The sequence below is a fragment of the Pseudophryne corroboree genome, chromosome 6 (assembly GCF_028390025.1).
Source record: "Pseudophryne corroboree isolate aPseCor3 chromosome 6, aPseCor3.hap2, whole genome shotgun sequence".
NCBI lineage: Eukaryota > Metazoa > Chordata > Amphibia > Anura > Myobatrachidae > Pseudophryne > Pseudophryne corroboree.
Window position 1 is genome coordinate 563,653,080 of NC_086449.1, and position 25,329 is coordinate 563,678,408.

The 25,329-nt window shown below is 42.2% G+C and overlaps 1 protein-coding gene across 1 annotated transcript in view; it reads right to left on the bottom strand.

Annotated features, from left to right (window-relative positions):
* The window catches only part of TXNRD1 (thioredoxin reductase 1), a 148,479-nt gene that overhangs the window by 8,345 nt on the left and 114,805 nt on the right, over window positions 1-25,329 (bottom strand). Inside the window, exons 8-15 of the mRNA XM_063927773.1 lie at window positions 17,153-17,295; window positions 15,845-15,960; window positions 15,083-15,308; window positions 11,965-12,054; window positions 11,487-11,563; window positions 10,762-10,918; window positions 9,932-10,039; window positions 8,182-8,277 (exon numbers count right to left, since the gene is read on the bottom strand). Coding sequence (XP_063783843.1) covers window positions 8,182-8,277; window positions 9,932-10,039; window positions 10,762-10,918; window positions 11,487-11,563; window positions 11,965-12,054; window positions 15,083-15,308; window positions 15,845-15,960; window positions 17,153-17,295 — 1,013 coding nt within the window. The remainder of the gene's footprint in view (window positions 1-8,181; window positions 8,278-9,931; window positions 10,040-10,761; window positions 10,919-11,486; window positions 11,564-11,964; window positions 12,055-15,082; window positions 15,309-15,844; window positions 15,961-17,152; window positions 17,296-25,329) is intronic.

Below are 25,329 nucleotides of genomic sequence, written 5' to 3' on the forward strand. Positions count from 1 at the left end.
GCTGTTGCTTGTGCAAAGTGGTGACTGCCGTTTTGGGGGCTAAACAATTTATTACTGTAATTATTAACATTTATTTATATAGCGCCATCATATTCCGTAGCACTTGATAACTGTGTAGTCTCAAGCATAGACTGTAATCTCAAAAAAATTGGCTCAGTCGAAGCAGTCTTTATTTATTTATTTTACCAAAAAGCAATTTTTAGATTGCTGTAAATACACAGATCCGTTCATTTTTCCAGCTCTACAGTATTTCTCTGTTATCTTTTCAGGAGCTGTCCAAATGCTGAAACAAATCCAGATTTTTCATTTAAGGGTTTAGTACATTGGCCCTCATTCCGAGTTGTTCGCTCGGTATTTTTCATCGCATCGCAGTGAAAATCCGCTTAGTACGCATGCGCAATGTTCGCACTGCGACTGCGCCAAGTAACTTTACTATGAAGAAAGTATTTTTACTCACGGCTTTTTCTTCGCTCCGGCGAACGTAATGTGATTGACAGGAAATGGGTGTTACTGGGCGGAAACACGGCGTTTCAGGGGCGTGCGGCTGAAAACGCTACCATTTCCGGAAAAAACGCAGGAGTGGCCGGAGAAACGGTGGGAGTGCCTGGGCGAACGCTGGGTGTGTTTGTGACGTCAACCAGGAACGACAAGCACTGAAATGATCGCACAGGCAGAGTAAGTCTGGAGCTACTCTGAAACTGCTAAGTAGTTAGTAATCGCATTATTGCGAATACATCGGTCGCAATTTTAAGAAGCTAAGATTCACTCCCAGTAGGCGGCGGCTTAGCGTGTGTAACTCTGCTAAATTCGCCTTGCGACCGATCAACTCGGAATGAGGGCCATTATTGTTAGTAAAATGATTTCAATGTTTTCAAATTCTAATTATTACGCAGAAAAATACAAGTGCATCGATAAGATCTTCCTGGCATGTCATGCAATTTATAGTACTGGTCTAGGTGCAGTGGGGCTCACAGAGCATTAGAAGTGTGTGCACCCTTAACATAAAAAGCAAAAGCTCATTTATTTGCATTTGTTCAGTGTGACATCAGTTGTATATCATCGGTTTTTGTGCTATGTCAGAAGCAACAACTAAATGCATAAGCTTTATATCACTGGTTTTATGTTAGAGGTAATATCTATATACTTATGCAATGCAAGAGTGTACATAAAGTATACAGACAGCATAGAGAATTAACTTATAGGCTGGCTTTCCTTATATTTTAAAAATGAATGAATAGTAACCGCATGAGAAACTGTAAATAATAATAAAGGTTATATTATGTGCTTTCACTGTTTCGGGTCATCGCCTTCATTGTGAATGAGTCAGTGTCCAAACTTGCTTACCAAAGTTATAGTCTAGGCAAGTACAGTTATATACCATTAAAAGGGGGTGAATTTAGGGCAAAGCAGAAAGGACATTTACCCTTTGTCCCCCTGGTTTAGAATCCATACTGCCTCGGACCAATATTTAACCTGTTGCTAATTTAAATTCATGTTGTTTAAGGTGTATTTATACGTTTTAGATTTGAGATTTGTATTTAAAGCAGGGATGGGGAACCTTCGGCCCTTCAGCTGTTGTTGAACTACACATACCAGCATGCCTTGCTGCAGTTTTGCTATTTGGCCATGCTAAAAGCTGTTGCAGGGCATGCTGGGATGTGTAGTTCAACAACAGCTGCAGAGCCGAAGGTTCCCCATCCCTGATTTAAAGAGATACAAATCCATATACTTAAATGGAAAATATGGGAGCCACAAAACTTAGTGCAAAATGACATACATACATACATTCAGTGCATCCGGAAAGTATTCACAGCACTTCACTTTTTCCACATTTTTCTTTTGTTACAGCCTCATTCCAAAATGGAATAAATACATTTTTCCCTCAAAATTCTACACACAATACCCCATAATGACGTGAAAAAAGTTTTTCTGAGATTTTTGCAAATTTAAAATGAAGAAATTACATGTACATAAGTATTCACAGCCTTTGCTCAATACTTTGTTGATGCCCCTTTGCAGCAATTACAGCCTCAAATGTTTTTGAATATGATGCCACAAGCTTGGCACACCTCTCTTTGGGCAGTTTCACCCATTCCTCTTTGCAGCACCTCTCAAGCTCCATCAGGTTGGATGGGAAGCGTCGGTGCACAGCCATTTTTAGATCTCTCCAGAGATGTTGAATCGGATTCAATTCCGGGCTCTGGCTCGGCCACTCAAGGACACTCACAGAGTTGCGCTGAAGCCACTCCTTTGATATCTTGGCTGTGTGCTTAGGGTTGTTGTCCTGCTGAAAAATGAACAGTCGCCCCAGTCTAAGGTCAAGAGCACTCTGGAGCAGGTTTTCATCCAGGATGTCTCTGTACATTGCTGCATTAATTTTTCCATCTATCCTGACTAGTCTCCCAGTTCCTGCCACTAAAAAAATTATCCCCACAGCATGATGCTGCCACCACCATGCTTCACTGTAGGGATGGTCTTGACCTCATGATGAGCATTGCCTGGTTTCCTCCAAACATGATGTCTGCATTCACGCCAAAGAGTTTAATCTTTGTCTCATCAGACCAGAGGATTTTGCTTCTCATGGTCTGAGAGTCCTTCAGGTGAATTTTGGCAAACTCCAGGCCGGCTGCCATGTGCTTTTTACTAAGGAGTAGCTTCCTTCTGGCCACTCTACCATACAGGCCTGAATGGTGGATTGCTGCAGAGATTGTTGTCCTTCTGGAAAGTTCTTCTCTCTCCACAGGGAAATGCTGTAGCTCTGACAGGGTGACGAATCGGGTTCTTGGTCAACTCACTGACTAGGGCCCTTCTCCCCTGATTACTCAATTTAGACGGCTGGCCAGCTCTAGGAAGAGTCCTGGTGGTTCCGAACTTCTTCCATTTACGGATGATGGTATGATTTTTCTGTACCCTTCCCCAGATTTGTGCCTTGAGACAATCCTGTCTCGGAGGTCTACAGACAATTCCTATGACTCCATGCTTGGTTTGTGCTCAGACATGCACTGTCAAGTGTAGTACCTTATATAGACAGGTGTGTGCCTTTCCAAGTCATGTACAATCAACTAAATTAACCACAAGTGGACTCCAATTAAGCTGTAGGAACATCTCAAGGATGCTCAGTGGAAACAGGATGCACCTGAGCTTCATGGCAAAGGCTGTGATTACTTATGTACATGTGATTTCTTAGTTTTTTTATATTTAACACATTTGCAAAAATCTCAAAACACTTTTTTCACATTTGCATTATTTGGTATTGTGTATAGAATTTTGAAGGGAAAAAATTAATTTATTCAATTTTGGAATAAGGCTGTAACATAACAAAATGTAGAAAAAGTGAAGCGCTGTGAATACTTTCCGGATGCACTGTATGTACATACATACATACATACATACATTCCATTACAAAAATAATATGTTAAGGCTTACACCTTAGTGATACACTTGCTAAAATGTAGAGATTTGTAAAGAGAACAAAAGGCCACCATATGTGCAAAATAATAATATTTCATCAATAAACAAGTAAAATATAATCAAATACAAATAATAATTGTACACCATATAAAAATGGATGAGAAGTTTCTTCTCCTTATCATATGAGCATACATTTCTATATGGTTTGCAATTATTATTTATATTTGATTACATTTTTACTTGTACAGTATATTGGTGAAAAATGACCTATTTTTCACATTTCAGTTATTTTAGCACCCCTTCATACTTTTTATACATTATATAGCCAGATAATAGAATACATATTATTATTTTAAATCTTGAGCTATAGGTGCATAGCATAACTGAGCACTATATATATAGTTTTATAATATCTGTGATTTAGGGCTCTGTTTGGTTGTGAAATCTGTAGTTTGCAGGTTCCACATCTTGGTCTGGCACACAGCAGTTGTTGATCCTTATAATAAAATATAGAATCAGCTGTAATGCTCTGATAAAAGTGTAATAGATCAATATCACTTGAGTAACAGTCAGTGTCTGGAGATGAAATGCCTATTCCTACATGACGGTATTAAAACATTTTCAGATGGGACAGTTATTTAAGAGTAATCCCCACCAACAGCAATAGCACAGGAATCGGAGAGCTTGCTGCCATTCTTATGTAGGGTAGTATGGAATCCAAGAGCTTGCTATTAGCACGTATGGTAATAACAGGAAAAAGCTTGTTGCTATCATTATGTATGGTAGTAACACAAAAATCTTAAAACTGTATGCAATACATATACAAACTGTTTAATCTCTAGACAACAGGGGCCCTGATTGAGAGGTGCATGCAGTTGAGAGAATGGATGTTAGGAGTGATAATCGTCAAACTGCGCATGCACAGTCCGGGGAGCGGTTGATGCTTGTCAGGCTGAGCAGTGTGTGCCATGCTGCTATGGTTGCTGATTCCCGGGGAAGGATGCGTGGACCAGGGCCGGCTCAGGGTCTTTTTGCGCCCCGGGCGGCCATAGGGGGTGTGGCTTCATACAGGGGGCGTGGTCAGTTACGCCCCCTGTACAGTAGTAGCGCCGATGAGATGATGTGCGGTGCGCGATGACGTCATCGCGCACCACACAGCAAAGGTCCTCTCCACGAAGGAAAACCAGACGCTACGAGTCTAGTTCCCTTCGTGGAGAGGACCTTTGCTGTGCGGTGCGCGATGACGTCAACGCGCACCGCACATCATTACAGAAAAGGTCCTCTCCACGAAGGGAAACTAGACACGTAGCGTCTAGTTTCCCTTCACAGCGGGACAGCGGGCAACGGGACAGTGGCCAGCGGCAGCGGGGGGCACAGCAGCAGCGGATCTTGCAGTGGTGCGGCGCCCTCTGGATGGCGCCGGCGCCCTCCGGAAGGCGGCGTCCCGGGCAAAAGTCCTGCTTGCCCGTGGCAAGATCCGCTACTGGCCAGGACACATGTTACATACAACTTCACATGTATGTTCATATGTCCTGGCCAGCTCTCCCCTGCACACTTTGGATGGTGCTGGAGCCCAGGGGCAGCAACCACCGCTGGTTATGGGCATGTTTCACATAGGTGTGTTTCAACATGGATATGTTTCAGCATGGGCGTGTTTCAGCATAGGCGTGTTTCAGCATGGGCATGTTTCAGCATGGGCATGTTTCAGCATGGATGTGTTTCAGCATGGGCGTGTTTCAGCATGGGCGTGTTTCAGCATGGGCGTGTTTCAGCATGGGCGTGTTTCAGCATGGGCGTGTTTCAGCATGCGGCTGCACTTCTTAATTGCAGCACAATAGCCACACTAGACATATCTTAAGAAAGTTACAAGGGCGACTCTACACTAGGCAGCTTAAGGAGTTGACGTTGCGACCAATGGTGAATCGCAGCCACACATGATCTGTGTGCACCTCTGTTATCTGGTCCAATGTTGTACAGATCTATGCTATTATTAATATATCTAGATACATCTATAAATGGGAATACCATGCAATCTGACCTAGATAGGGTACTCATCCTTAAACAATTTCCTCATGGAAATAACAATTCTTCATTGTGATACTATTGGGCCCTGCACACTGGCCGATTACACTGAAAGATATGAAAGATCTCGTTTATTAATGAATGAGATATCGTTCGTATCTTTCAGTGTGTATGCACCAACGATAAGCGATGCGCGGCCCCCGCGCTTGTTCATCACTGATGTCGGCTCGTTTATGCATGCAGGCCAATATGGACAAACTCATTCATATTAGTATGCAGGGCTGTGCCCCCCCCCCCCGCCCCCCGTCATTCCTTCCCCCCCGCACCCCGCAGGGGTGTCCGTCGGCCGTATCATCCGTCGGGCACCTTGGCCTGCAATCGGCCAGTGTGTAGGGGCTTTAAGAGTAGTTTAAGCTGAAATAATTATTTAGCACTCACAGACATGATATCTGGGCCGTAATAACAATAGTTAACGTGTCTCATTTATATATAAATTTGAAAATGAATGTTTACCTTCGTGCTAACGGAACGATAACTTTAAATGAAATATTTTGTAACGTATATTAATAAGTCTTTGGATTAGACCATGATATTTTTAAGGTCTTCGATAACATGAATGCAATAAGCCTAAAGGCCCAAATACACTAGATGATATAGTAAACAACGTTGCTCATTTTGACCCTTCTTGAGCGATATCGTTTACTGTATTGTCCAGTGTGTATGCAGTAACTGATGAATGATGCACGGCCCCGCGTCTCGTTAACGAGGCTCGTTGTCGCCTGGGTAGGCAGCTCAATTTGGACTTATCGTCCAAAGCTGCATGTACAGCCCGGCCGCAGCATGATGTTACTATGCGATATTGCTAGCGTGATATCGCACAGTGGCCCTCATTCCGAGTTGTTCGCTCGCAAGGCGAATGTAGCAGAGTTACACACGCTAAGCCGCCGCCTACTGGGAGTGAATCTTAGCTTCTTAAAATTGCGACCGACGTACGCGCAATATTGCGATTACAAACGAGTTAGCAGTTTCAGAGTAGCTCCAGACTTACTCTGCCTGTGCGATCATTTCAGTGCTTGTCGTTCCTGGTTGACGTCACAAACACACCCAGCGTTCGCCCAGGCACTCCCACCGTTTCCCCGGCCACTCCTGCGTTTTTTCCGGAAACGGTAGCGTTTTCAGCCACACGCCCCTGAAACGCCGTGTATCCGCCCAGTAACACCCATTTCCTGTCAATCACATTACGATCGCCGGAGCGAAGAAAAAGCCGTGAGTAAAAATACTTTCTTCATAGTAAAGTTACTTGGCGCAGTCGCAGTGCGAACATTGCGCATGCGTACTAAGCGGATTTTCACTGCGATGCGATGAAAAATACCGAGCGAACAACTCGGAATGAGGGCCAGTGTGTATGCCTACATCGGGCCGGGAAGGGGGACACACTAGGCGATGTCGCTCATGGAGCACTTCACCTAGTGTGTACCCACACTTAGTATAGGTTAGCACATCATCTGAGGATTAATAATATGTTACTCTTTTTTAGAAAATTTAATTCACATAGAAAAATTCTGGAATTGTTCATTTCAAGTAGCGTGTAAGGGGGATATCCAATTAGCCCTGGGGGGCAGATGGGGGATTCGGGTTGTGGCGTTGCCCCGCTTCCCTGCCGGGGTTAAGCAGCAAATGCCAGCTCCTGGTCTGTGGCACCCTCCCTGCAGTCCCAGCCTGCCGCTGCTGCGGCAAGCAAGGGACACTGCAGGTTGGCGCTGCTATCTGGGATTTTGTTTCACCTGCCTCAGGCAGGAAAAACCATATCCCCGGAATCAGCCGCCGTTTGCATGTGAAAGCGAGACTTTCTACCAAAAACACACAGGTTTCACTGAACCCGTGTGTTTTCGGGAGGTCAGCTTTTTTTTTTTTTTACGTGCGATCCATATTGGATAGCTTGTGTAAAAAAAAAACAAATTGCTGAAATATTGGAAAAAAGTCAGAAAAGCGTCCGTTTTCCGGAACCCGATGTTAATTCACCGGTAATTGGATATCCCCCTAAGTGTGCAAATAAAGCAATATTAGTACGTGCTGCAGCTATGGGGTCCAGAAACACAGGGAGCGCGGTCCAAGCGGAAAAAAAGAGTGAATTATTATGCATCCAGATATTAATATGATTTGGTTCCATTTAATCTGGGATATCGATTATTTACACAGGTTCTGTGGTTGATTAAAACCAGGCAAAATGCAGGCATACAAGACATAGAACCTGAGTAAACTATAGGCGTCCCAGATTAAAGGGATATTATGGCAAGCCTTATAATAAATTATCTATACATTTTATGGTTAACTTTTCATGTTAAATGCTAATATAGATCACCATGTGTAATTGTTGTTACACGATGCCCAATGTTGAGAATGATAATGAGCTTAACAATTAAAAGATATTTATATAAAGTATATAAATACCTCAAGTAACCCACAAAAATAATACAACTTGACAGTCTATTCCATACTGGGTTATCTGCAGTGACAGCAATTTTATGTAAGGTTCAAAGATCAATATATACATATAAATGCTATTAATTATTCCTGGAGTTCATAAGTTAATGTACTGCAGGTTTTTCATCCTGCTCATGTCCTATATCGCTTCTATGAAACCTTAAACAAAGCTTACTATCTCTGCAGCACAGCAGGGGGTGATTGCTGTACACAGAGTCACTGAGCACTGCTTTGCTGTAATTAGTACTCTGCGTCTTCACTTACATTGTCTTTCAAATGGCAGATGACTTTCGCATAGCACTTGTTGTTGTCTCTTGAAGGAACCGTCCACTCCAGAGGCCAGAAATAATTGTGGTAGACCTAAAAGACATTATTTTCTCATAAACTTTCATTGCACATGCTTATACAGCTGCTTTTATTTGCAGAATTTGACCATAAAAGGTCCAAACAACACTAATGTAAAAAAATTGTATTTCTATTATGCATTACATTTCATTCTGCACTTTGTAAGGTGTAATACACTTTGTAAGGCGTAAGACACCTTTTCTCCTAGACCTTGCTATTCCAGTGGTTCCCAAAACTAGGTGTCATGACAGCCTGGGTTGCTGCAAGGAACTTGCAGGGGTGCCTCGGCTTGGTGGTCCAGGACCAAATCAAATTATTTATGGTCAAGGTGATAGGAAAAACCAAAGCTGGTTGCTGCCTGCCGATCATAAAACATGAGGACAAATAGAAGCGCAGCCCTGTCCACCACCACACAATAGAACCCAAGGATGACAGGTAAACACAATTTCATTTTTCTGAGTTTATTAAAAAGAAACTGTTAAAAAAAATGTAGATACTCTAGTGCCGCAATTCAAGAATGTGAGGGAACCACTGCTATTGTTTATGCTATTACTCTGACTGCAATTTACCCACAGGATACAGTTTAAAGCCCAAGTTGTGATATGAAAAGCACTCAGCAATGTCGCACCTCCTTACATTTCTACCTAATGTACCCTCTGAAATGGAATCTCTGCTTTGTACCTCTTGCTGTTTTCTTCTCTAGTCACCACTATTTTCACCTATACCTTTGGAATTTCTCTTGTGCTGCACCTATTCTAGGGAATTCTTTCTCATGCCACCAGATGCTCAGCCCGATGTCCATTCATAGATATACGTAAATCAGTTCAATAACACATTGCGCGCATAAAACTAAATGCAGATATTTGCCTGTATGCTGAGTTGTACACATATTTGCAACACACAGATCCTATCCACGTGCATGGTTTCATTATCACTATCCATGAACACGTGCACGAGTCCTAACCCTGGTACAAGATATGTGTCTGACATCAGACAGGTCTCTGCATAAGGACATCTCAGCATAACCAACAATTGCGGCTACACATTCAGCATGCCATCACTAAGCTTAGCCCACATGCAAACGCCCCCTTACCACTGTTAAACCCATACAAATCTCAATTTCCTTTCAATGTTTACACTCAGTTACAAAGCGTGCCCATCCCCAAATCTGCATCAGCCACAAAATCTCCAAGCTTTTACACAATCCCTTAAATCTCATGTCTTCAGGCAAGCATATATCGGATTCCATGTTAACACACTGTACTTGCATGGTTTATTAGCTCTTTTCCCACCACAATTTACTTTAAATGCACACTCTATTTGTCACCTTTATTTGTTCCTACCTCTGCACCACTTTCTGTAGATTCTAAACTCTGCCACCTAGCAGCTTTCTCATCATCATTATTATTATATTACTGATTGCGTAAATATTACAATTATGTAATAAATATAACGCCCAATATGTGAGACTTTGAGCAGCACTGCAATAGATTGTTACAATAACACTTGCAGGGCCACATGACATACGCATGCCAGGTAGGATGTATTACCCAGCCAATCAAATTCAGCACTACATCTAGATCTCATCCTGGATCTTACTGATGAGTTTTGGGTATCCCAGAAGCATTCATTAGGCCACAGTCTATAAAAGATGCTACATTTATCTTACCTCTATATTTTCCTCCCCATATTTTGATATTGCATTTTCCTCAGATAAACCACAGGCGCCATATTCCAGCGGAGTAAACACTGTCGTTGGGACATTTATGTAGTCACACTGTTAAGGAGATTAAAGATATATACAATTACACTCAATGTAAAAAGTATTCTTGTGTAGAACTATCTAATGTCTGTGGCAGAGATCACCATTAAGCACACTGCAATTGTTTGCCTCCACAATTCTGTTATCTTCTCCATTATAAGTGTCCATCACATATACCACACTCTGTCTATCATATACACTGCTAGTCAAGTTGCAATTAAGCACAGAAAATGTTCAGGTAAGTAGCCGTTTCCCCAATCCCCCTTGTGCAAGCAGTCACGGCAGACCTGTAATGTACCTGTGAGTCCATCATTAGTGACACTGCAAGACCTTCAGCTTTGCTACTGCTGGCTCCAGTTTCAGAGTCACAGCTTTTGTTTCCTTTTGTCAATTATTTAAATATATTATTTACATCAAGGGCTGCAAAACACCTGCAGATAAAAGCGTTTACCTCCACCTAAGCACAAGTCACTGAGAAAGCTGTAACAGGAAACTAACAATTACTCTGGGCTGCTATTTATAGCTATGGGGCTCATAGCAGGGTGACAGCATTGACAATCAGCTGTTGTTTTTTATGGAAAAATAATCATTTTATTTCTGTTTGTCTTATGTTGTGATTTTTACAGGGCAGACCAATATACAAAGATACAGCAGCTCGTGAAAACACATCACCAACACTTGCTGAAAGGATTCATGTATTGTTATACCAATCAGAACACATAGGTGAGATAACTGACCCTCAAAGTTGAGTCTCCGTACAGTCTCCTGGCCAATAGGCGTCCTGCCTGAATAGCTACTGGGGTAAGCTCTAGTTTGCCCTCTAGCACATCTCCTATCGCATAGACATAAGGCACATTTGTCTGCTCTTCGTCATTGACCGGAATTTTTCCTGTTCTGAAACAAAATATAGATATATATTGGATACATTTTTAATTCTGAATGTCGCACATTAAAACGAACTGAGTATTAGTCAATATGACACTTCTCAGAAACCAAGCTGAGCTGTAATATGTTATTAAAGAGCAAGTAAAGACACTTTCTGGTTATATTATTCAACCCTATGGGCTACATTTATGATCTGCAATGGAACACTGCACAAAGTGCCCTGGTTCTGCATATGTCCCAGTTTCCTACCCCTATAGAGGCAAGTCCAATAATATTACTCACACTAAGGAAAACCTCCCAAACGTATGTGCATCACATAGAGAAAATGCAGTGCTACATCTCCATGCTGTGGTGAAAGACCCACAATGTGCACAGACTGACCTTCCGATGGCAAATCAGAGCTATTGTCTTTACACATTATCCAGTATATCAAAGTAACTAGCTTGAAGAACAGGTGACCAAAGGTGGCAGCAGAACTCACAATCTAGAAGAGCGAAGTCCCTGAACAACCATAACATCACGCATACTGATATAATGGTATCATACACATACTAATGGTGGGTTTTGTGACACATACTTCTCATTGATCCTTACTCCAGGTATATCCAGACCAATATTTCTTGTACACGCATCTCTTCCAATTGCTAGTAAAACCTGCAGAGTACAAGCAATCTCTTATTATCATTCATTTATAATGACTTAATACACAGAAATGAACTCAGATCCTAGTTATACACAGTCTATCTACTCGCAATTTCTGTAATTGGTATATTTTGTAGAATTTGATTAAGACAATTTGTTATTGGCACAGTCTGACATTTATGTTTAAAGTTACAAGACAGAAAGTATTTGCATTATTAAATCTGCCTTGCAAGGTTTGTTTCAGCCATTTCCTATTAGCGTGTAAATCCTTGGCAAAGAACCCTAAAAATAATGGCGACATTACCCAAAATAAATTATTTAATAGCATCTATCCCTTCCGTAATAATGCTGGATAGTCTGGAAGAGACGTGTATTGCCCAGATTATACAGAGCGGGTGATACTCATTACTCACAGTGTTGTATTCTTCCGTAATCTTGGAACCATCAGCTGATTGAGATGTCACTTTTAACTTCCCTGGCGTTCCTGCTTCTATCTGCTCTATCTGCCAAGAGAAGATAACAATATATTCTGTGCAAGAATATTTACAGGCATGATAAAAGTAATCTGGAATGAATCAGGGAATAGGACACATTACACAGTACAGGCAGTGATATCAGTTCATTTTATCTAGCTCATGTTTTTCATAAGCAATCCTTTCCAGCTGGTTAGCTATCCCATTTGTTCTTGGAAACTGGGAAATTAATACATATTTATATTTGACTATATTCACATATTTACATGTTAGGCCCCTCTACATTCATGGTGCTTTAAAAAAAAAAAAATACCAGACAGTGGTATGGATGATGAGGACTATCTCATATTCTATGCCACTGATTGTATGTGATCCTATGGTGTGTTCAGAAAAGAAAAATATACCCATCTAGACTGGAAAAGATCTGTATCATTACCATCTAGCTCAGTGGTTCCCAAACGTTTTTGAATCACAGCGCCCTTGAGTATCAGAATTTTTACCACGGCACCCCTAAGCCAAAAGTTTCTTATTGAGCCATTTAGAAAAAAATATTAAATTAAGTCAATTGTGTTTTTATATAATCCTTTGGATGTTATGTGATGAGCGACAGAAATTGCTTCTGTTTGTCCACATATTTTATGATTGGCAGGCACAAGCACTGGTTTTGCCTATTGTATTCTCCATAAATTATTTTTAAATTGGTCCTGAACCACCAATCCAAGGCCCCCCCTGCAAGAGCCTCTTGGCACCCCAGGGTGCCATGGCACACAGTTTTAGAACCCCTGATCTAGCTACAGGGTTTTTTTTGTCTTAGTGACCACCATCAAATTAACAATGGGGTGGACAGCCCAAGGCCTCCACATACAAATAGTCCAATCATTTTGATAGCATGATGATGACCAGCCGCCTAAACGGTCAGCCATAAATCATGTAATAAAATTTTATTTTTATTTTCCTCACAAAATTATGCAATTTTTCTACTTTTATGTACTTAGGGAGACAGTGGGGCTGATAGTGTAGGGGGTGTATACACCCATGCAGTACTGGTCACAGATCCTCTGCTTTTCACAATAGGCCCTTGATAATTTTCAACCTCTGGCCCACGTGGCCTTTAATCCGGCCTTGCCAGTAACTCAGAACAAAAGTATCAAATCAAATCATTCTCCTTGTTATTGTCATCACCTAGCAGAGGATGCAAATCTGAGACTATGTGTAATATTTTTTAGTATTAACTGGAAGTAAAAACCTGCAAAAAAACCTTTGCACTTATCACGTGTACATTTGTTGTACCTCAAATAGATTAAAAAATGATGGTAGGAGCCAGCCACCAATATGTAATAATGTAATCTAGACAATGTCTGCCCCAAAAAAGGAAACAAGGTATTTCCAAATAGGTAAAGGATGTATTGTACCGGATATAATTTGGGTTGTGAATACTTATGCGGCCCTATCTGTGTGGATTTTGTATATTCGCCACGTGCTTGTGTTGGTGTTCTTTGGGTACTCGAGTGTTCTCCCACAATCCAAAAATATACTGTACTGGCAGTTTAACTGGATTCTGACAAAACATTAATCTAATGTATGTGTGTACATGTGGTAGGAATATAGGTGCCCATTTATCAATGGGTTTTTATCTATTTAAAACTTGTTGCATATGATAAATGGTGTTCCAGCCAATCAGCTCTCAACTGTCATTTTTCAAACACAGCTGATTGGCTGGAGCACCATTTATCATATGCAACAACTTTTCAAAAGCTAACACTCATTGATAAATGCGCCACATAGATGTAAGCTCCACTGGGGTAGGCACTGATGTGAATGACTGAAATACTCTCTGTAAAGCAATGGGGAATATGTGTGCGCTATATAAATAACTGGTAATAAATAAATAAATAAATAAATAAATAAAGAAGGGAGACTTTAGGTATTTCTTTTACGTTGCTAATTGTTCAGGTTGTGCTCTGCAAGTAAAAAAAAAACAATATTTTTCCAGTGAAATAAAATAAAAAAAGGAAACAACTTTTAAAAAAAGCACTATACAAGGTTTGTATTTGATTTTATAGGTAGATGTAAGAATTTATAGTGATTACTTAATCATTGCTATACGATTGAAATATTTCATTGCTCCTATACATGTGTCCATGCGTTGTTGTTTTTTTAACAAAACACTGATGTGACTACAGATTAATAACATCCACTTGCCCATATATGTGATCTCAATGAAAAATGATAACGTAATATATTCTAAAGACAGCTGACTGACATATTAACATCTGCTGCTGGTAAAACAGTGCTGAAAACAATAGTGAAAAGTGGACCAACAATAACTGGCACATATAAAATGTATATATCAACACACATGCATACACACAGAGGGATCATTGCTGGGCTACATTGTGAGACCGAGCTTCAGATCATGAATCAGACTATTCATCTCAACCCCTCAGGGGGTTATTGTGATCACCCGGCCTGTGATCCGCTTCAGAGGTTCTACATCAGCAGATTTCTGACTATAACCCGCCTTTATTGTAGTAAAGTGAAGTTTATGAAACACACCTTAAAGTAATCCTTTTTCACAAATTGGCAAAAACAGTCTGAGGAAGCGGGTAGTGGGCCCTTGAAACCCATTACTAGAGTTTACGCATGGCATATCATGTGAAAGGATGACCACTCTTCAGTGTTTCTGTATGAAAAACTTGTAATGAATCTGAATAAAAGATACAACTAAGACATCTCAATCACTAGGATCTGCACCTTGAAGATCTATTGCAAGTGAACTCTTTTGGAGAGGTTTGAAATCTCCCTTTTGGGCAGCAAACACTACTGATTGATTGGACTGTTTCTCCTGTGAGTGTGCGGGAATCACTTCTCTCCTTATTCTGATTCAAGCCTACATTACACAATTTATCAATGTGAAACATGTTTCTCTTGTTTGTGTACCAGTACTGTAAGTATGTGTGTATCTATGTATATATTTGTGAATATAGGCACTCACAAATATCTCACTAACATCAATAACATATATTGTGGATTATTCAGCCAGATAATTAGAACATACCTTTGTTGGTACGAAGTGTTTGATAAACTTGACTCCATGTTCTTCCATATGTTCTCCAATCTTGTTGGCCATTTGCTGGTCAAAACCTCTCAGTAGAATTGAGCGCACCATAACCGTAACATCCAGGCCCAGCCCTGCCAAGAAGCCTGCACACTCTAGTGCAACATAAGATGCACCAACCACTAGTGTCTTCCCAGGACAGTATGGCAGTGAGAAGAGGTCATCACTGAAATACAATAAGAATCAGATCCTTGATATAAAATGTAGAAACAAAGCTAAGCGCAGTAAAGAACATTTTATGTAGTTGAATGCATGATGCCATCCTAATTTAATTTACAGTTACAATTAATACAATTATAAGTGATAAACCCAAGAACCTAGTTCAGCACAATGGTACGAAGTACAGATATCACACTTCTGAAAGCAGGGTTTTCTAATTGGTTCTTATGGGGACTAAATTGCAACTGCAAATCAGCTTGCCAATCAACGGTTCTGTGTTTAATAAATAATATGCTTCTATTTAATTACTTTTCCGCAGTCTATAAATAAACACAGGAATCCACCTAGAATGCTATGGTGATTAAAGTTTTGGGTCTGGATCCATAGCATAAGCAAGTATTCCTGTTTTAACACAGCTACAGTAAGTTACCAAACTCTTCATATATAATATCAACATGTCTGTATACTCATCAAGCATCTTCTTCAGTGACACAAAACACAGATACACAGTGTAATACACCAAGTGGATGACATGGTCGGTACCTTGTAATGCAGTATTCCTTATCTCCAGGTATGCCGAGGTACCGTGGCCTTTCTCCAGTAGCTATGAGGAATTTTGCGGATGTAAAAAACTTCACTTTCCCTTTTGAATTTGTTGACTGTAGAATAAAAAAATAAATTTCATACAGTTTGGTTTGTTCAAGAAATTGAAATACAAAATAAAGGGCTTGATTCAGCGTGGATTGAATAGTGCCAGGAATTAGCTCCCAGTGCTGTTTAATTCAGCGTGATGTGATGCCCAATGAGAGGTTTTCTTCTGGCACCCCCGGAGGGGTGCGAGCAGAAATTCAATAAAAAGTGCTGGCGGAAACAGTATCGCGCCGGGCATTTTAGTCGGAGAAGGCCAGTTCTTGCGATAAAACACCCTGTTTAGTCCACGAGAACCGGCATTCTCCGACATGACAGCATGCTGCATTAAATAGCACCGGGAGCTAATTGAATTGAGTCCATATTTACATTTAAGAGTACACCGTAGGGGGTATGGGTCGTTGAGTCGACACAACTTAGGTCGACAGTCATTAGGTCTACAGGGTCATTGTGTCGACATGGTCATTAGGTCAACATGTACAAGGTCGACATGGGCTTTTGGACTTTTTCTGGTGTTGTTTTCTTCGTAAAGTGACGGGGAACCCCAATTCATGCATCGTGTCCCCTCGCATGGCTCGCCATGCTTCCAGCAAGGTGCCTCGCTGAGCTCGGCAGAGGTTACCATTCTCAATTGTAGTCCACGTGGATCGTCCAGTATGAAAAAGTCCAAAAAATGAAAGAAAAAAATGTGAAAAACGCACGTCGACCTTTTGACCTAATGACCACGTCGACCTATTGGCCATGTCTACCTAATGCATGTCGACCTTCAGTGGTCGACCTAATGACTGTCGACCTAACGACCATATCCCACTGTAGGTAGCACTGTGGTGCAGTATGCTGAATTGTAGACACAGAACAGAATGTAGAGGGTAAATTTACTAAGGTGGGAGTATTTTTTTAGACTGGTAATATTTATCTAGCTGCTTCTAGAAGAAAATAGATAGAATATGATTGGTTGCTATGGGCAACATCACCAGTTCTAAAACAACCTCCCACTTTAGTAATTTTACCCTTAGGTCTCATCTGTAACATTAGGAAGACTTTTTTTTTTTACATGTGTAGACTTGTTAAATTATAGAAAATTGCTCTAGCTGTTACTGTATGTCTGCCCATCTGTGTATTTCCAGGTCATATTTTGTATTTTTAAGCAGTCAACTTGTTGGTAATGTCCCTAGTCAATGTATACATGTGACCTGTCTTTACCTTAATTTGGTGCGGTCCCACAAACTCTGCGAAGCCATTTTCATATCTCACTTCGTTTTCTACAAGTGATACCCTGTAAGACCAGTTCAGAGAACCAATGTAGCTCTGGATAGACTCACTCATAACCTCCCAGTTGTGTTGCACTGGTGAAAGGAATGCAAGATACAAGGTTAACTACTGAACTACTTCTACATATACTCAGGAGTAAGACTTATGATGGGAAATAATTAAATAAGTAAACGGAAATCCAGAGATATGCCAGTGTTTAAATAAGCGAATTCTCATCAAGAGTAATGTGTGACATAACATTTTAAGTGAACATATCCAGTAAAGGGCAAACCTGTGCTTGCTTCCCGTTGTTAACTCAGTAAAGTCTAATATTTAGCAGTGCATCAATCTGTGATACAGCTCTTTCTAATGACTTATACTTTGCTGGTATAGTCACTGTAACTCTTGCACTCTGTATACTAATGTGGAAGCAGTCATCCATTACTAATCAGCCACCAGGTTTTTCACAAGTGACCAGGACTGTACTGCAGAGTAATTATCATACAGTAAGCGGTTCATTATATCATAGGTTTATGCTAAATAATGCAAGTACTTCTTGATGACAATTTTCCAGTAAAATTGAAACGGTGAACGCTGCTTTGCTGTGGTCATGTAAGAGCCACACACAGTATCTACTATTTATTCCTTGCGGTTGGTGAGGGCACCAAGGTCAGTATTTATCAAGTATATTGGAGTGCCGGACCGTCTGTTTACTATATATATTAGGATTTATAGCAACCAAAACTATCTTCAGTTACCTGGCTACCAGTAGAAGTTTATTTATTTATTTATTTATTATACCAAGGATTAAAAATAAGAAGCACCATCATGGGAGCAGAACATACCTGTAATATTAACATTTCTCTGATGAATTGCATTTTTATCATATAGTACAGTATATAATCTAATACCCCTTTTCCACTAGCGTAGCACGGGTCGCAGCCGTGTCGTCTGACACGGCTGCGACCCGTGCTACAGCCCCCTGCAGACATCGCTGACGGCAATTGCCGGGTTGGTGACGCGCTAGTGACGCGGCAGGGGCGGCGCTGGGAGATCATGATCTCCCAGCGCCGCCCTCCCTATGCACTGTGAATGGGAGCCGTGTCGCCTCGACACGGCTCCCGTTCACACTAGACAGCTAGACAGCTAGCCGGGTTGAACACGTGTTTAAAAGAGCTAGTGGAAAAGGGGTATAAGTGATAAATGACTGTGGATAATGCTAATAGGCAGCATACATATCTTATACCCCTTTTCCACTAGCTCTTTTAAACACGGGTAAATGCGCGGGGGCGTGCATTTACCCGTGTTTTTCCCTAGTGGAAACGTGTCCCCTGGCAAATTCCCGGATCAAGTGATCCGGGAATCCTACCCTGGTAGCTAGCCGGGTTGAACACGTGTTCAACCCGGCTAGCTGTCTAGTGTGAACGGGAGCCGTGTCGAGGCGACACGGCTCCCATTCACAGTGCGTAGGGAGGCCGGCGCTGGGAGATCATGTGATCTCCCAGCGCCGCCCCTGCCGCGTCACTAGCCCGTCACCAACCCGGCAATTGCCGGGTTGGTGAGCGCTGTCTGCAGGGGGCTGTAGCACGGGTCGCAGCCGTGTCAGACGACATGGCTGCGACCCGTGCTACGCTAGTGGAAAAGGGGTATCAGTAGTCTCCATTCATCCCACCACTGTATTAAAAGTATCAATGGCAGGAATGTTAGGGATTAGGCTGGAGTTAAAGTTTTGGCCTTCAAAGGTGGCTAATACTAAAATACCACCAAGCCGGGCCTAGGGAATTACAGTTTGGAGGTATGGCATTTTGCTTGCAGTACACATAAATGTTTATATTAATAATTTGTTATTTGCACACTATAAATATTTGAATCAGGTGTTGCTGGATAATTTCTGTGTATTTGTTTTGTACAGATGGGAGGTGAATGAGTTTTTAACTGTGTGAGTAGTGGTGGTAGGACAATGTCACAGAAATAGTCCCCTATGGAGGAACAACATGTAAACCTAGACATCATATTCTGAAACTTCACATTTTTATAATAAAACATTTTTTTGCATATGCACTTGCAGGACCCTAAACCTAGCTTTTGTTGCCTATCACGTAAATAAAACTTTTGACTTAGAATTTACTAGCTGAAGTTCCTGGCGTTACATTTTCCAGTTATTAACTTATCAATTACTTGGATGTATCTGTCAACATATTAAAACCAATTAGCAGCTTAGTAGCTCTTCCAACACGCCCATGAGGTGGCTGCCCAGTGTCATTGTGTTTTGGGTGTCGCCAGTAGTACTGATCCCTAGCTTTTCTTTCTGTTCAGTTTTAAAATCATTTTTCCATTGCAAGATGGGTTTAACGTTTTCCTTTTATCAATGTTCTATTCCAAGGCTGCCCAGCGTACACCAACGGGAGGTCCGACTGGGACCCCAACCCCCTAGTATGTCTTCTGGGATCCATTTTTTCCATTCTGTGAAGTTTTCTTCCAAATCCATCCGGTGGAAGTCCCAGAACCGGTTGCCTGGGTCAAAGTTCTGCCCGGCACATTCTGCCATGAGGTCCAACCGACCCCAACTCCCTAATATGTCTTCTGGGATTCAATGTTGCCACTCTGTGAAGTTTTCTTCCAAATCCACCCAGTGTAAGGGCCCAGAACAGGCACCCTGGGTCAAAGTTCTGCTGGACACATTCCGTCGTGACCCTAACACCCCTAAAACCCATCCGGGATTCAACTGCCTTGCGTTAGTTTCATCCCAATCGGTGCAGGGGTGTTTGAGTATGTAACTGGACAAACAGACCAATGAATTTTAATATATAAAGGTATATACAAAAGGTGAATAATAAATATAATATTTATGTAAGTCACTGTAATGTTATTGAAGTGTACGTTATATATGATGTCTGTATTTATTGTCTGAAGGTTATTTGTACTGCCAAACAGCTGTCTCATCAAAGGGAGACAAAATTCAAACCCTTGTCTATTAATGGTCAAGAACATGCTAGACATGCCTTTACCTTATCTCTCCGTATAAGGAATGAAACAGTAAGGGGTAGTAGCACACTGACATTTTCTGCTGTCAGAGTATATCAGTGAAAGGAACCTTGCCAACAGTGGGCATAGAGCATATTCACTGTAGCCTCACAGAGACCTGGCTAAAACAGTGCCCCCAAAAAGGAATCCCTATCCTCATTAGCCTTTGCTAATTCTGTACTTTGAGTACCCTGTATTCGGTTCCGGGGAGCACCACCAACAGAGCGATGGCTAATTCATATGTTATTATACCCCTTGTTAGATGTCCGTTATTCTGAGAGATATGGTGTAGTTATTATATCTTGTGCACCATCCTTCCCTTTGTATATTGATTATAGCTGTCAGTTTTCCCAAATTGCAAAGGACAATCACATTTTTTATATTTGCACTGATTGCACTTAGAGATGAGCGGGTTCGGTTTCTTTGAATCCGAACCCGCACGAACTTCACTTTTTTTTCCACGGGTCCGAGCGACTCGGATCTTCCCGCCTTGCTCGGTTAACCCGAGCGCGCCCGAACGTCATCATGACGCTGTCGGATTCTCGCGAGGCTCGGATTCTATCGCGAGACTCGGATTCTATATAAGGAGCCGCGCGTCGCCGCCATTTTCACTCGTGCATTGGGATTGATAGGGAGAGGACGTGTCTGGCGTCCTCTCCATTAGAATAGAGATAGATAGATTAGATAGAGAGAGATTGTGCAGAGTCGCAGACAGAGTTAGTTTACCACAGTCAGTGACCAGTGCAGTTGCTAGTTAACTTTTATTTAATATAATATATCCGTTCACTTCTCTCTGCTATATCCGTTCTCTGCCTGAAAAAAAAAACGATACACAGCACAGTCAGTCACACAGTGTGACTCAGTCTGTGTGCACTCAGCTCAGCCCAGTGTGCTGCACAGTCATCAATGTATAAATTAAAAGCTTATAATTAATTGTGGGGGAGACTGGGGAGCACTGCAGGTTGTTAGCAGGAGCCAGGAGTACAATTATATTAATTAACAGTGCACACTTTTGCTGCAGGAGTGGTGACCAGTGCCTGACCACCAGTATAGTATTGTTGTATACTACTAATATCTCTTTAAATATCAACCAGTCTATATTAGCAGCAGACACAGTACAGTGCGGTAGTTCACGGCTGTGGCTACCTCTGTGTCGGCACACGGCAGGCAGTCCGTCCGACCAGAATTGTATTATTTATTATTATATACCTACCACCTAACCGTGGTTTTTTTTTCATTCTTTATACCGTCATAGTGTCATCCTAATTGTTACGAGTATACTACTATCTCTTTATCAACCAGTGTACAGTGCGGTAGTTCACGGCTGTGGCTACCTCTGTGTCGGCACACGGCAGGCAGTCCGTCCGACCAGAATTGTATTATTTATTATTATATACCTACCACCTAACCGTGGTTTTTTTTTCATTCTTTATACCGTCATAGTGTCATCCTAATTGTTACGAGTATACTACTATCTCTTTATCAACCAGTGTACAGTGCGGTAGTTCACGGCTGTGGCTACCTCTGTGTCGGCACACGGCAGGCAGTCCGTCCGACCAGAATTGTATTATTTATTATTATATACCTACCACCTAACCGTGGTTTTTTTTTCATTCTTTATACCGTCATAGTGTCATCCTAATTGTTACGAGTATACTACTATCTCTTTATCAACCAGTGTACAGTGCGGTAGTTCACGGCTGTGGCTACCTCTGTGTCGGCACACGGCAGGCAGTCCGTCCGACCAGAATTGTATTATTTATTATTATATACCTACCACCTAACCGTGGTTTTTTTTTCATTCTTTATACCGTCATACTGTCATCCTAATTGTTACGAGTATACTACTATCTCTTTATCAACCAGTGTACAGTGCGGTAGTTCACGGCTGTGGCTACCTCTGTGTCGGCACACGGCAGGCAGTCCGTCCGACCAGAATTGTATTATTTATTATTATATACCTACCACCTAACCGTGGTTTTTTTTTCATTCTTTATACCGTCATAGTGTCATCCTAATTGTTACGAGTATACTACTATCTCTTTATCAACCAGTGTACAGTGCGGTAGTTCACGGCTGTGGCTACCTCTGTGTCGGCACACGGCAGGCAGTCCGTCCGACCAGAATTGTATTATTTATTATTATATACCTACCACCTAACCGTGGTTTTTTTTTCATTCTTTATACCGTCATAGTGTCATCCTAATTGTTACGAGTATACTACTATCTCTTTATCAACCAGTGTACAGTGCGGTAGTTCACGGCTGTGGCTACCTCTGTGTCGGCACACGGCAGGCAGTCCGTCCGACCAGAATTGTATTATTTATTATTATATACCTACCACCTAACCGTGGTTTTTTTTTCATTCTTTATACCGTCATAGTGTCATCCTAATTGTTACGAGTATACTACTATCTCTTTATCAACCAGTGTACAGTGCGGTAGTTCACGGCTGTGGCTACCTCTGTGTCGGCACACGGCAGGCAGTCCGTCCGACCAGAATTGTATTATTTATTATTATATACCTACCACCTAACCGTGGTTTTTTTTTCATTCTTTATACCGTCATAGTGTCATCCTAATTGTTACGAGTATACTACTATCTCTTTATCAACCAGTGTACAGTGCGGTAGTTCACGGCTGTGGCTACCTCTGTGTCGGCAGTCGGCAGGCAGTCCGTCCATCCATAATTGTATTATTATTATAATATATACCACCTAACCGTGGTTTTTTTTTCATTCTTTATACCGTCGTCATAGTGTCATACTAGTTGTTACGAGTATACTACTATCTCTTTATCAACCAGTGTACAGTGCGGTAGTTCACGGCTGTGGCTACCTCTGTGTCGGCAGTCGGCAGGCAGTCCGTCCATCCATAATTGTATTATTATTATAATATATATGGCCGTTGACATGCCAGGTGAAAATACCAAAAAAATCAGCTCTTCGGTGTGGAGGTATTTCACCAGAAATGCGGACAACAGGTGTCAAGCCGTGTGTTCCCTTTGTCAAGCTGTAATAAGTAGGGGTAAGGACGTTAACCACCTCGGAACATCCTCCCTTATACGTCACCTGCAGCGCATTCATAATAAGTCAGTGACAAGTTCAAAAACTTTGGGTGACAGCGGAAGCAGTCCACTGACCAGTAAATCCCTTCCTCTTGTAACCAAGCTCACGCAAACCACCCCACCAACTCCCTCAGTGTCAATTTCCTCCTTCCCCAGGAATGCCAATAGTCCTGCAGGCCATGTCACTGGCAAGTCTGACGAGTCCTCTCCTGCCTGGGATTCCTCCGATGCATCCTTGCGTGTAACGCCTACTGCTGCTGGCGCTGCTGTTGTTGCCGCTGGGAGTCGATGGTCATCCCAGAGGGGAAGTCGTAAGCCCACTTGTACTACTTCCAGTAAGCAATTGACTGTTCAACAGTCCTTTGCGAGGAAGATGAAATATCACAGCAGTCATCCTACTGCAAAGCGGATAACTGAGTCCTTGACAACTATGTTGGTGTTAGACGTGCGTCCGGTATCCGCCGTTAGTTCACAGGGAACTAGACAATTTATTGAGGCAGTGTGCCCCCGTTACCAAATACCATCTAGGTTCCACTTCTCTAGGCAGGCGATACCGAGAATGTACACGGACGTCAGAAAAAGACTCACCAGTGTCCTAAAAAATGCAGTTGTACCCAATGTCCACTTAACCACGGACATGTGGACAAGTGGAGCAGGGCAGGGTCAGGACTATATGACTGTGACAGCCCACTGGGTAGATGTATGGACTCCCGCCGCAAGAACAGCAGCGGCGGCACCAGTAGCAGCATCTCGCAAACGCCAACTCTTTCCTAGGCAGGCTACGCTTTGTATCACCGCTTTCCAGAATACGCACACAGCTGAAAACCTCTTACGGCAACTGAGGAAGATCATCGCGGAATGGCTTACCCCAATTGGACTCTCCTGTGGATTTGTGGCATCGGACAACGCCAGCAATATTGTGTGTGCATTAAATATGGGCAAATTCCAGCACGTCCCATGTTTTGCACATACCTTGAATTTGGTGGTGCAGAATTTTTTAAAAAACGACAGGGGCGTGCAAGAGATGCTGTCGGTGGCCAGAAAAATTGCGGGACACTTTCGGCGTACAGGCACCACGTACAGAAGACTGGAGCACCACCAAAAACTACTGAACCTGCCCTGCCATCATCTGAAGCAAGAAGTGGTAACGAGGTGGAATTCAACCCTCTATATGCTTCAGAGGTTGGAGGAGCAGCAAAAGGCCATTCAAGCCTATACAATTGAGCACGATATAGGAGATGGAATGCACCTGTCTCAAGTGCAGTGGAGAATGATTTCAACGTTGTGCAAGGTTCTGATGCCCTTTGAACTTGCCACACGTGAAGTCAGTTCAGACACTGCCAGCCTGAGTCAGGTCATTCCCCTCATCAGGCTTTTGCAGAAGAAGCTGGAGGCATTGAAGAAGGAGCTAACACGGAGCGATTCCGCTAGGCATGTGGGACTTGTGGATGCAGCCCTTAATTCGCTTAACAAGGATTCACGGGTGGTCAATCTGTTGAAATCAGAGCACTACATTTTGGCCACCGTGCTCGATCCTAGATTTAAAGCCTACCTTGGATCTCTCTTTCTGGCAGACACAGGTCTGCTGGGGTTGAAAGACCTGCTGGTGACAAAATTGTCAAGTCAAGCGGAACGCGACCTGTCAACATCTCCTCCTTCACATTCTCCCGCAACTGGGGGTGCGAGGAAAAGGCTCAGAATTCCGAGCCCACCCGCTGGCGGTGATGCAGGGCAGTCTGGAGCGACTGCTGATGCTGACATCTGGTCCGGACTGAAGGACCTGACAACGATTACGGACATGTCGTCTACTGTCACTGCATATGATTCTCTCAACATTGATAGAATGGTGGAGGATTATATGAGTGACCGCATCCAAGTAGGCACGTCACACAGTCCGTACTTATACTGGCAGGAAAAAGAGGCAATTTGGAGGCCCTTGCACAAACTGGCTTTATTCTACCTAAGTTGCCCTCCCACAAGTGTGTACTCCGAAAGAGTGTTTAGTGCCGCCGCTCACCTTGTCAGCAATCGGCGTACG